General features: G+C 53.9%; 1 protein-coding gene and 1 long non-coding RNA gene across 2 annotated transcripts; one reads left to right on the forward strand and one right to left on the reverse strand.

The window, feature by feature from the left end:
- The first annotated feature begins 672 nt into the window (after nt 1-672).
- On the forward strand, nt 673-2364 carry Socs1 (suppressor of cytokine signaling 1). The gene is given in 2 exon segments (NM_145879.2): nt 673-754; nt 1257-2364. A coding segment is annotated over 1 exon segment (639 nt). The 5' UTR covers nt 673-754; nt 1257-1306; the 3' UTR covers nt 1946-2364.
- On the reverse strand, nt 2317-12484 carry LOC134480746 (uncharacterized). Its single transcript, XR_010055509.1, has 2 exons — nt 11480-12484; nt 2317-3732 (listed from the first exon to the last, which is right to left on the reverse strand). It is a non-coding gene; the product is annotated as an uncharacterized LOC134480746 (long non-coding RNA).
- Nucleotides 12485-12803: the final 319 nt, after the last annotated feature.

Raw genomic sequence — 12803 nt, forward strand, 5'->3', positions numbered from 1 at the left:
CCCAGTTTCCGAGGAACTCGTCCGGGAGCGGGGGCGCCCCTCCCGCACCGCCTTAGGCTTCCTTTGAAGCCTCTGCGGTCAGGCCACCGCTTCCTGGGAAGCCCAAGCCAAGGCCAGGCCGAGTGGCCAACGGGAGGGGCCCGCGCGCGATTCTGGAGGAGGGCGGCGGCCCCACAGGTCTCCAGGGCTGGCTAGCCGGGCTCCTAGAGCGGAGACTGCCAAGGCCTTCGGGTCCTGGGCAGGAAGGATCCTGGCAGGGAGGAGTTGCTTGGGGGGTGGGGGGGAAAGGCTCCAGGCGCGGTGGAGCTCTGACCAGGAGAATGCACACACTCGGAGGGGAGGAGGCGTGTCAGCCCCAAGCTAGCATCCCACCCGGGGAGCAGCGATGTGGGGCGAAGGTAGCCAGAGCAAAAGAGCAGGCACCAGGTGACACGAAACAGAAGATTCCGGGTAGAGCCAGAACCCCAGAAGTCCCATTCAGGGAAGGTGCGAGGCGAGAACGAGTTAGGTGGACCCTCTCCAGGGGCAGCCAAAGAAATCTAAAGAGAACCCGAAGGACTTGCCGGAAAGAGAAACCGAAAGCGGCGGTGGGCGGGATCGGTGGGCGGGGCCTCCCTGGTTTAAGAGCTTGATGCAGGGGCGGGCAGCAGCAGAGAGAACTGCGGCCGTGGCAGCGGCACGGCTCCCGGTCCCGGAGCATGCGCGACAGCAGCCCCGGAACCCCCAGCCGCGGCGCCCCGCGTCCCGCCGCCAGGTGAGCCGAGGCAGCTGCGAAGGAGCAGGCGGGAGGGGATGGGAGGAAGGGGAGCAGAGCCTGGCAGGACTATCCTCGCAGACTGCATGGCGGGGTCGTGGATGCTATGCCTCTGGCGCCCGCCCCACCGGCTGGCCCAGGCGGCCCCTCGCGCGCGCGGGGCGCCGTCAGCCCCTCCTCTCCGGCCCTGAGCCCGGATCGTCCGCCCGGGTTCCAGTTCCCGGCGTGGCCAGTAGGCGGCAGCCGCGAGGCGGCAAGCCACCCAGCGGGGACGGCCTGGAGTCGGGCCCCTCTCCACGCCCCCTTCTCCACGCGCGCGGGGAGGCAGGGCTCCACCGCCAGTCTGGAAGGGTTCCACATACAGGAACGGCCTACTTCGCAGATGAGCCCACCGAGGCTCAGGCTCCGGGCGGATTCTGCGTGTCACCCTCGCTCCTTGGGGTCCGCTGGCCGGCCTGTGCCACCCGGACGCCCGGCTCACTGCCTCTGTCTCCCCCATCAGCGCAGCCCCGGACGCTATGGCCCACCCCTCCAGCTGGCCCCTCGAGTAGGATGGTAGCACGTAACCAGGTGGCAGCCGACAATGCGATCTCCCCGGCATCAGAGCCCCGACGGCGGCCAGAGCCATCCTCGTCCTCGTCTTCGTCCTCGCCGGCGGCCCCGGCGCGTCCCCGGCCCTGCCCGGTGGTCCCGGCCCCGGCTCCGGGCGACACTCACTTCCGCACCTTCCGCTCCCACTCTGATTACCGGCGCATCACGCGGACCAGCGCTCTCCTGGACGCCTGCGGCTTCTACTGGGGACCCCTGAGCGTGCATGGGGCGCACGAACGGCTGCGTGCCGAGCCCGTGGGCACCTTCTTGGTGCGCGACAGTCGCCAGCGGAACTGCTTCTTCGCGCTCAGCGTGAAGATGGCTTCGGGCCCCACGAGCATTCGTGTGCACTTCCAGGCCGGCCGCTTCCACCTGGACGGCAGCCGCGAGACCTTCGACTGCCTCTTCGAGCTGCTGGAGCACTACGTGGCGGCGCCGCGCCGCATGTTGGGGGCCCCACTGCGCCAGCGCCGCGTGCGGCCGCTGCAGGAGCTGTGTCGCCAGCGCATCGTGGCCGCCGTGGGTCGCGAGAACCTGGCACGCATCCCTCTTAACCCGGTACTCCGTGACTACCTGAGTTCCTTCCCCTTCCAGATCTGACCGGCTGCCGCCGTGCCCGCAGCATTAAGTGGGAGCGCCTTATTATTTCTTATTATTAATTATTATTATTTTTCTGGAACCACGTGGGAGCCCTCCCCGCCTAGGTCGGAGGGAGTGGGTGTGGAGGGTGAGATGCCTCCCACTTCTGGCTGGAGACCTTATCCCGCCTCTCGGGGGGCCTCCCCTCCTGGTGCTCCCTCCCGGTCCCCCTGGTTGTAGCAGCTTGTGTCTGGGGCCAGGACCTGAACTCCACGCCTACCTCTCCATGTTTACATGTTCCCAGTATCTTTGCACAAACCAGGGGTGGGGGAGGGTCTCTGGCTTCATTTTTCTGCTGTGCAGAATATTCTATTTTATATTTTTACATCCAGTTTAGATAATAAACTTTATTATGAAAGTTTTTTTTTTAAAGAAACAAAGATTTCTAGAGCGTATGTATGCTTTGGCCAAACGTCCTGGGTTGGGAGCGGCGGTATACAGATTGACTTTCTTGAAGTCTTGGGGATGCTGGGGACCAGGCATCTTGTACAGCTCCACCCACAGTACTGGGAACCAAACTTCCAGGCTAGTTTTGGTTTATGATTGGGAAGATGGCCGCTCCAGTCTGAGCTCCCCTGAGTATCATGCCTGGTCTTGAGCCCTACAGGGGCAGCCCTTGACCCTGAGTACTGTGTTGCCCCCAGTATACAGAGGAGAAAACTGAGAGACAGGTAATTGGTGATAGGCCGCTCCTGGAGTGGAGAGGTGGGCCTTTTAACTGTCCATCCTGTATCAATTTGAAATGGATGACAGAGAGGAAACTTCTTTGCTTCTCTGACCACAACTACTTCCAGGAAGAGGGTGGGGCAGAGCGGCCAGGGCTCACCGAGTTTTTGGAAGAAGTGGCAGTTCTGCAAGCCATCAAGTATTTCAGTGGGGACGATGAGCCGCTCTGGTTGTTGCTCCTCTCCCCACTCAGCCTGTGTGCTTTTTTGGAGCCGGAAAGCTGCTTTGTGGTCTGTGGTGGCAGGGCCCTGGGTGCTGCTGGGGGCTTGGGCAATTCCCTTCGCCTCTGTGGGTCTCTGAAGCAATTATACCGTCAGGAGCCCAGCTGGAAGGGCTGTTCCAGGACACATGTAGGGCACTGGCTCTGAGGCTTGCCGGTCATCAGGGGGGCTAAGTAACCTTGTGGGCATATCCCACATCATCTGGGACTCCTGCAGCCTGTGACATGCTTCTAGTGATTTTCCTAATGCTTCATGATCCTGTCAGAGGAAGCAGCTGCTCTGGGCATGCTGATACTGTCCAGGTTTTCTCTGGAACGTTAGAAGGGCTGTGGTCCTCTAGCCCAGGGTGGCCGGTCCTTCAGAGAAGTGTGGTGAGAGCATGGAGGACTTGTCTTGTTGGTCCTCTTTTCCTTCTTGTTTAGCCCCAACCCTGCTGTGTGGATGAATGAGGTTCTCCTCTTGCTGCTTTTCAGTCTAGCAGGGCAAAGGGCAGACTCATGTCGAGAATACTACTGGTGCTGTGCAGACCCCCAGCACAAGATTCCAGGTGGCGGGGCTAGTAGGGAACCATGTTTAACACTTGGACCTGCCTGGGAAACAGGCTGAGGCCTCATTGCCGCCTGGCTTGTCCTGGTACTCACCAGTTCAGGCCACCTTTTAAAACAGTCACCCGTCGCCTGGGCCTTCTGATTGGCACATGGCACTGTTGGCATCTCACGTCACAGGTCAGAAGCAGGCTCTCCTTCAGACATAGGTGAACAGACAAGTTGTTTCACAGCATGCCCGGGGGGATTTCCTAATCTGAACAAAGTTGACAGGTCCTGTGTTAATCACGTAAATCTAAATCACAGACCCACTGTTGTGTAAAAGCCTGAGGTAGAACAGCTAGGAATCGAGGTTCCTGTCACTCCCTGGAGCTGGCCCCTTCTTCCTCTATGAGTCATTAAAGAAGAAAAAATCCATCCTGACATACGGAAGGTGACCTAAAAGCCCCTGGGAGCCGCACTTGAGTGTCTGTGTGTCTGTGGCCCTGTGGCTTCCCTGGGGTACAGATTCTCTATCTGGCCTCAAACCTCAGCTTCATGATTCAGCAGAGCTTACTTACGTCAGTGTGCAAGAATGAAAAGTGAGAGGAGGATCAAGTAGGGGGCCAGGTGGGGTGTGGAGCTGGCGGACTGGGAAAGGAGCAGGACCGCCTGCACACGCAGGTGCACGCATGCACGCACGCATGCACGCACGCACACGTGCCCACACCGCTGCAAGACCAGCCTAAAAGCCACCACAACTAGGAAACTGTGGTCCTTGTTTTACTGAGGAAGAAGAGGAGGCCTGTCCTGTTTTCAGCAAGATGATTTTTTTTTTCTTAATAGTTTTTCAAGACAAGGTTTCTCTGTGTAGCCCTGGCTATCCTGGAACTCATTCTGTAGACCAGGCTGGCCTCAAGCTCAGAGATCCACCTGCCTCTGCCTCCCGAGTGCACCGCCTCACTTCCCCCATCCTGTAGGCTCTCAGCCTGAGTTCAGTTCGTCATGGAATGGGGAGGCAAGCCTCTTTTATGTTGTGTCCAACGTAAAGCACTTGGCACAGAATCATGGTATGCAGTAGATGCCTAATCTCTGCAACAAGGATGGAGCGAAGGACATTTAAAGGGTTGAGGGTTCAAGGCCCGCCTGGACTACGTAGGAAAAATAAACACTGCCCATTTCAGATGTTATTCTAAGTCCTAAGAATACAGAAATAAATGAAAGAGGGTTTCTAAGCTCAGTTCTCATGGAGGGTAACAGGTAAATATAGAGGAACAATACTCTAAGAAGAGGCAGGGCTCGGAGGAAAACTAACGGTGCTTGGTTGGTGGGTGGCACTGGAAGAAGTCAGGAAGGCCACCCAGGATGGGACTGAGTTTGTCTTTGGAGTAACAGATACAAGTGGAAGAGGAAGGATGAGGAGAAGACATGGCGGGTGGATGCAGAGGGGTGGGTTCCCCTCATCACACAGATCTCCAGAGGATAGGGAAGGCTGAGCTGAGCTGTGCTGTGCAGGACCTTAGAGGTCTTGGTGAGGGCTGTGTAGGGAACTCGGACGCTCCCTGCACTGGGACCGGGTCCTCCAGCCTTTGGGTAGAGACGGGCTCAGGGCAGCAGCTAGCTAAGCTCTCACAGACATCACCCAGAAGAGTCTATAGAATAACAAGGGGGCTCGGCCTGGTTCTGGGGGACCCTCAAGGCTCCTCAGAGGAGTACTGTTTTCACCAAAGCAAAATCACACAGGGACAGCATTGCCCAGTCTGGCACCTTGAACTTGGCACTGGGACCTTAAGCCACAGCCCTGAGGGTAACCACAGGCTCCAGTGACTGGGATGCTGATACAGTATCTCCCACCCAGCCTGCTCTTCCCTTGCTCACAGTGTGGGCCAGGAGGCGGCTCCAAGCCTGTTCTGCCCCGCCCGACAGGCTTTAAGGCTTTGGTCCAGGACACCAGCTCCTGCTTCCCAGCCCTTGTGTTTTCTGTGGCCCTTTGTAAGGTGTATTTGGGAGGTGCAGGCCAGGGCTAAGTAAAGCATTTGTCTGGGCCAATTCTGTTTTGGCTTCTCAGGCTGCCAGTTACTACACATTGATGACAGCACTGAACTGGGCTCTGCTCAGCCCTGCTCGGCTCCCTTGACCAGCGGCCACCTTATGGAATGGATGGGGGCCCATGTTTCCAGCCTACTTGGCTCCTTCTAAGACCCAAAGCAGGCACATCCTGAGGTCACACAGGTCAAAGTGATGCTAGCCAGCCATCCTGTCCACACCCCCTTTCTGATTATTTCTTTTTGTTATCTTTAATTATGTGTATGTACATGTGAGTGCCAGTGCCCTGGAGGTCAAAAAATGGTATTGGATGTCCTGGAGTTAGGCTACAGATAGCTGTGAACCACTTGATGTGGGTGCTGGGAGTCAAACTCCGGTTGACCTATTTTCCCCTTGTGTGGCTGTAGTAAAACATTGATCAGAAGCAACTTAGAGAAGGAGAGAATTTATCTCTCAGATCACAGTGCACCACCGAGTAGTCCTGGAGGGAAAAATAAAGCAGAGGGTACTGTTTACTGCCTTGCGCTCTCTCTCTCTCTCTCTCTCTCTCTCTCTCTCTCTCTCTCTCTCTCTCTCTCTCTCTCCCATACATACATACATGCCACCTGATTGGCATCGCCCACAGTGGGCGGGCCCTTCCACATCAATCTAATAAAAAGAAAATGCCCTAGCAGAGACACCCTCAGGCTAATCTTCAACTAATGCTCCCTCTTCCCAGGTAACTAATTTGTGTCAAGCTGACCGAAACTGACCAGTACATGCGTCCTCTGGAAGAGCAGTACTGGCTTTTAACCACCAAGTCATCTACCTCTCCAGCCCCTAACCTTCTTTTTAAAGTTTTTATGTTTTTAGTTTTTCGAGACAGAATTTCTCTGTGTACACCTGGCTGTCCTGAAACTTGCTCTGTAGACCAGGCTGGCCACAAACTTAGAGATCCACCTGCTTCTGCCTCATATTAAAGCATGTGCCACCACTGACCCCTCTAGGCCTCTTTTTAAAGACAGGGTCTCCTAGGTCTCCACTGTAATTCTAAATTGGCTTGGAACTAGCTATGTAGCCCAGGCTATACATAAACTCTCATCTCTCCCATTTGAGCCTTCAAGTGCTAGAATTACAGGTTTGGACCACCGTGCCCTGCTCAACCCCTAGTCAGTCCTCAGATATTCAATAGTGTTTCCACCACACTCTAGCCCCTGCTGATCCTTGCCTCTCCAGCCATGCAGCCCAGGGTCTCAACCCTTCTCCTCCCCTCCAAATGCAGTGAACTACTAGCCTCCCAGAGTATGTTAAATAAAAAGACACTACAAAGTGTTTGACCGAGTCTTGCTATGTAGCCAAGGATTGTCTTGAGCTCACAATCCTCCTGCCTTAGCCCTGGTTCTGAGCCTACCAACGTGTACCACCACACCTGGCCTTGTGTGTTTTAGATCAACACCATTTATGGGCTACCTACCAGCTTCCATTGTGAAGAAACAGGCTCAGAGAGGCTGAGAAATGACCCTGTTTTGGTAAGTGGACACAGGACTGGGCCTAGATGCTCCTGTTATTATCTCACTACAGGCAGTACAGACCAGCCAAAGCTCAGATACCCTACCCTTTTCCCACAGTGCAGGCCCAGGAAGCCAACACAGCCTGGTATGAGGTGGCTATGGGTCTTACCTGCAAGGCTGTGTTAGGATCAACCTGGGAGAGTTTCCAGGTCAGAATGGACCATGGGGGTGGGGCAGGACTGCCGAGGGCCCACAGGCGCAGATGAGGGTGAGCTAGGACCCAGGAAACATGAGGCAGACAGTTGAGGCCCTATGAGGGTGGAGCCTGAAAGATGACACAAAAACTTGGTCCCTACCTGGGAACCTGCAGGGACCTGTGGGTAGACCATACACTCATATACTCATTCCCTTCCACAGTTGGGTGCAGCCAGGAGAGACAACCAGATAGGATGAAGGAGATGAGGGGGTGGGGCTTGGCTGACTCAGTCTCTCAAGGCCCCTGCCCAATGACATTCCACTCTAGAAGACAGCATGGAGGGACAGGGAGAGCCAGGCCCTGGACCTTGGACTTGGCTTTGAGTTCTGGCTCTGTCAACTGAGGAACTGTGGTGGCTTCATTCATAAAACCAAGATCAGGATCAATTAGCATATTGCCTCCGCCCTGTCTTATTGAGGTCACAGGCACTGAGCAAATGAAAAGCAACCCCCCAAAGCCCCAAATCAGGGGCTCTAATAATGACAGTCACTGTGTCTTGAGCCAGCTGCCCTGATGCCAATTGAACCAGCAAACCCAACACCAGTCCTGGCCTGGCCTTCTCACTTGCCGGTTGCAGTGGTGACACCCAGCTCGGTCTTGTCAACTGCTTTCTAGATGTTAGACATTGCTCTAAGTTCTCTGTTCATACAAGCATAGAGTCCCACACCATCCTCACAGGAGCAGTGTGGAGCAGATCTAATCAGGGCACGAACCTCAAAGAGCTAGATAAGGACCCGATGTCACACCTCAGGCTGGGTCTAACTCCTGCTTTCCTCCCAAGTCTTCATGTTGAATTCTAAGCATCCATGGGAACCACTTGTGCCATTTGACCAAGTTCCAGCCATTCAATTACTCGTGTATGTGTATATGTGTTGTGGTGTGTGTGTGTATGCATGTGTGCGTTGTGCATGCTTGTGTGTTAGCATTTGTGTGTGTGTATATATATGTGTGTTTGTATATATATGTATATATATATGTATATGTATACACACACACACACACACTTGCTGACTTGCAGAGGTACATCAGGTATCTCTCCTCACTTTGCATCTTCGTTTTTGAGACATAGTCTCTCACTGAACTTGGAGCTCACTTTCCCCACTAGACTGGCTGGCCATCAAGTCACCAATCTCTTTCCTCCAGTGCTGGAGTAACAGATGGGTGCTGCTTGTATGTGGACGCTGGGGATTCAAACTCGGGTCTGAGTGTTTGCATAGCAAGCCATCTCTAACCTAATCAAGTTCATCGTTGCCTGCGAGATTTTATATCAGGGGAACTGGATCATGGCCGGTGTGAAAGGCCAAGTAGGGGATGAACAAATGCTGTCGTGAGTTCTGCTGAAAGTTGGCTCTGCTCTGTCTGAGTGAGGAGGCATGGAGTAAGTACTGCCAGCCCTGACCTTGACCCAACCTTGCCCGGCAGGTGCTGCTACTGTCTGCTTCACAGACAAAGGTGCTGAGGCCCTGAGAGGCTGAACCCCCTACAGGCTTCACGGCCCTTCCACAAAACAGAAGAAGCAAAAAAGCAAAATGCTGACAAGTGCCAGAGACCTAGGGTTGCTGGTTTTGTGTTTTGAGACATGGTCTCAGGTGACACAGAGTGGCCTTGAAATTACTCTGTAGCCCAGGCTGGTTATGAACATCTGGTTTTCTTGCATCTGTATCCAAGTGCTGAGGTCAGGGGGCTCATCCTCCACATCCATCTAGAGAGCCGATTCTCCACATCCATCTAGAGAGCCGCTTAAGACACATTTGAGTCACTGCCTGAGCTGAGCAGAAAATGGGTGGAAATAGGAAATGGGGTGGCAGAAACAGTCTAGTAGGTAAAGTGCTTACTGGGTAAGCATGCAGACCTGAATTCAGACAAATCTGGGCATCGTGGATTGTGTCTATAATCCAAGTGGTGAGAGTCAGAGTCAGGAGGACCCCAGGGCTTCACTGGTCAGCTGGTCAGTCAGTCAGTGGATTCCAGGTTCAATTAGAGACCCAGTGTCAAAAATGAGGTAGAGGGGGTTGGGGATTTAGCTCAGTGGTAGAGCGCTTGCCTAGCAAGCACAAGGCCCTGGGTTCGGTCCCCAGCTCCGAAAAAAAGAAAAGAAAAAAAAATGAGGTAGAGAATGATTGAAGAAGACACCTAATGTTGACGTCTGCCCTCTACCTGGGTGTACAGGCAAGTGCGCGCACACACACACACACACACACACACACACACACACACCACACAGACACAGACACACATACAGAGACAGACACACAAACACAGACACAGACACACAGACACACACACACAGAGACAGACACACACACATACACACACACAGACACACACATACATACAGACACACACAGGCACACATAGACACACACACAGACACACAGACACACACACACAGACACACACACAGAGACACACACAGAGAGACAGACACACACACAGACACACACACACAGACACACACAGGCACACAGGCACACACACAGACACACTCATACACAGGCACACACACAGACACACCACACACAAACACAGACACACACACAGACACACACACATACACACACAGACACACACACATACACACAGACACACACAGGCACACATAGGCACACACACAGACACACACACACAGACACACAGAGAGACAGACACACACACAGACACATACACATACACACACACAGACACACACACAGACACACACACAGACACATACACATACACACACACAGACACACACACAGACACATAGACACATACACACACACATACACACACACACACACACGGGGGGGGGGTGTTGAGGTCTCCTGGAGCAGGTCTCCTGGCATCTATGGCGACGCCACCATGCTGGGAGATGCAATGGGACCACACTTTCACAAACCATAAGGGATTACAGAAGCAGCCAGAAATGTGTCACAGACTATATTGCTCAACACGTCTCTGCAGGGCTAGCCAGGGCCTTCCTTTCTCACCTCTTGCACGGACCACTGAAAATGCTATGTGGCCTGGGTGCCATCTGTCTCACCTTGGCCAAGTCCCCTCCCCACTAGCCTGGTGACAGGAAAGACCACAGTTTCCAGAAGGTGGTTTGAAATAAAAGTCTTCAGGTCCAGAGGGGTGAGGGGGGGCCTCAGCCAGATGGGTAGTGTGTGGGTCAGAGTGACAATGAACCTTAAGGTGGGGACAGTGCAGGGAAGATGAGGGGAGGGGGTCTTGGGGGAGGGGAGGACTGAGGCTTGAGCATGAAGACCTGACCATTGATGAGTCACCTCTTTCCACACACACATTGCACATGAATGCTGCCAGCTGTTGTTCTGACCCAGCCCTGCCTGGCAGGTGCAGTTATTGTCCATTTTACAGATGAGGACAATGAGGCTGGGGGGAGGCTAAGCACTGTCCATGTCCTATAGCAAATCTACATAGTAGACAAAGCATTTCGGCCCAGTGAAGTGACCTCAGAGCCTTCCAGCAGCTAGTGACTGCCAGGTGCCCAAAGAGGGTCCTGTTACACAGGATCTGGGATCTTCCCAAACTCTCCCTGTATCCATTCTAGCCCCGACCCCATCACTCCTGTCCTGTTCTCTTGCCTACATCACTGGCAGGCTCTCCTGGGGAAGCTTTGAGCTCCCCGAGGAAAGCCTTCGATGTTTCTTTCCTTTTTATTTGGGAGCATGCTTACTTAACTTCTATGCCTCAGTTTCTCTAGCAAAGTGTGAGATAATTAGGGAGACAGCGGCATTAATACCTGTAAAAGTCTTAAAAGTCAGCCAGATACAAAGAAGTCCTCTGGAGATAAGATAAAAACTCTACTGGGAATTTAGGAGAAACTGGAGACGGAAGTAGAAATGGAGGTGAGGAGGAACGAGGGGGATAAAGAAGACATTGACACCCCCAAGGCCAGGCATTAGGTCAGGCATAGGATGCACAAATGTTCCCTTGTTGGTTGCGAGGCTGAGATGCAATCTATCATTGCCTGGGAGATCCCTTGGGCACTGTGCGAACTGGAGCACAGTGCCACACACTTGCAATCCCAGCACTTGTGAGGGAGAGGCAGGGGGATCAGAGGTTTGTTCGTTTCTTTGTTTTTGAGACGGGGTTTCTCTGTGTAGCCCTGGCTGTCCTGGAACTCGCTCTGTAGACCAGGCTGGCCTTGAATTTGGAGAGATCTGCCTGCCTCTGCCTCCCGAGAGCTGAGATTAACGTCCTGCACCACCAAAGTTATCCACATTTACCTGGTAAGTTCGACGTCAGCCTGTACTCCGTGAGACCCTATCTCAAAAAGGAAACATACAGGGGTTGAGGATTTAGCTCAGTGGTAGAGCGCTTGCCTAGGAAGCACAAGGCCCTGGGTTCGGTCCCCAGCTCCGAAAAAAAGAACCAAAAAAAAAAAAAAAAAAAAAGGAAACATACAAAACTGTCTCCTCTGAGTAATGGAGTCTGTGAAATCTGGGACCGAGAAGAGAGGTGGGGGAGACAGAGATGTGGGGGGGGGGAGAGATGTAGGGAAGCAGAAGGGAAAGAGTCAGAGAGGGAGGAAGGACGGAGAATGCGGGAAAGGAAGCAAGGGGAAGAAGGAGAAACTCGGGAGGAGGGGAGGAAGCTGAGGAGAGCAGGAAGAGAGAGAGAGAGATAAGACCGAAGAAGGAAAAACTGAAGATAGAGTGTGGGACACGTGGCAGGAGGGAGGCAGGCATGAATAAACGAGGGATGAGCCGACTGATTCGGGGTGCAGATAAGAGAAAGGGCAAACAGATAAGGGACAGAACGGTGTCAGAGCCAGTCCACAGTCCCAGCCCCCAGTGCCTAGCTCTGGGCTTCGTGGCGACCATTAGAGATGCTGTGGCCTTGATCCCATAAAACAGAGCGCCCTGCGCTGCTCAGTCAAGAAGTCTGGGCACCCGCTCCGATCTGACCCTGAAAACTGAAAGCAAAAGCCGTCTGACAGCCTTGCCTAGACTTTCCTGTCCCTTGCTAGTTTCTTGGAAATCAGCCGCCCGTGCTTGCTGTGGTGGCCTGGACTTCCTCCCCTGCCCAGTCCCTTCCTCCTGGCAGGCATCTTGGTGCCAGAAACAAGGGGCAGAGGTGACTGTTGGAGCAGGATGGTCCTCAGCAAAGCTTAGAGGACAAACATTCATCTGCATACTTCTACTCCCAGTCACCCATGTGCCAGTTGCTGGAAATCTGAGCCAGTCACAGGGTTGGAAGGAAGGGAACCTAGGCATGGATTTGGGGGCACCAAGTCCGGTGCCCCCAAGGTACCTAGGAACCATGGGAAGCTTGGACAGCAGAAACTTAAGCTCCAGTACTGTGTCATCATCATCACTTGGCACTTAGCACTGTGGAACACTTGCTACCTGTGCTGTCTCGGACCTGAATGAAGCCACTCAGAATTCTCATGCCCCAGTTCAGAGTGGACCCAGGTTGGACGAATGGGAGGGGCTCCCTGGCGTGTTCGTGTGTTCGTTTCATTTTGTTTCACCTGTCTGGTGGGCCCATTTCTGTCAGTAACACTGAGGCCCAAACCGCGCCTATCCAGTTACTGAATACCTGGAGCCC

The sequence above is a fragment of the Rattus norvegicus genome, chromosome 10 (genome assembly GCF_036323735.1).
Source record: "Rattus norvegicus strain BN/NHsdMcwi chromosome 10, GRCr8, whole genome shotgun sequence".
NCBI classification, from domain to species: Eukaryota; Metazoa; Chordata; class Mammalia; order Rodentia; family Muridae; genus Rattus; species Rattus norvegicus.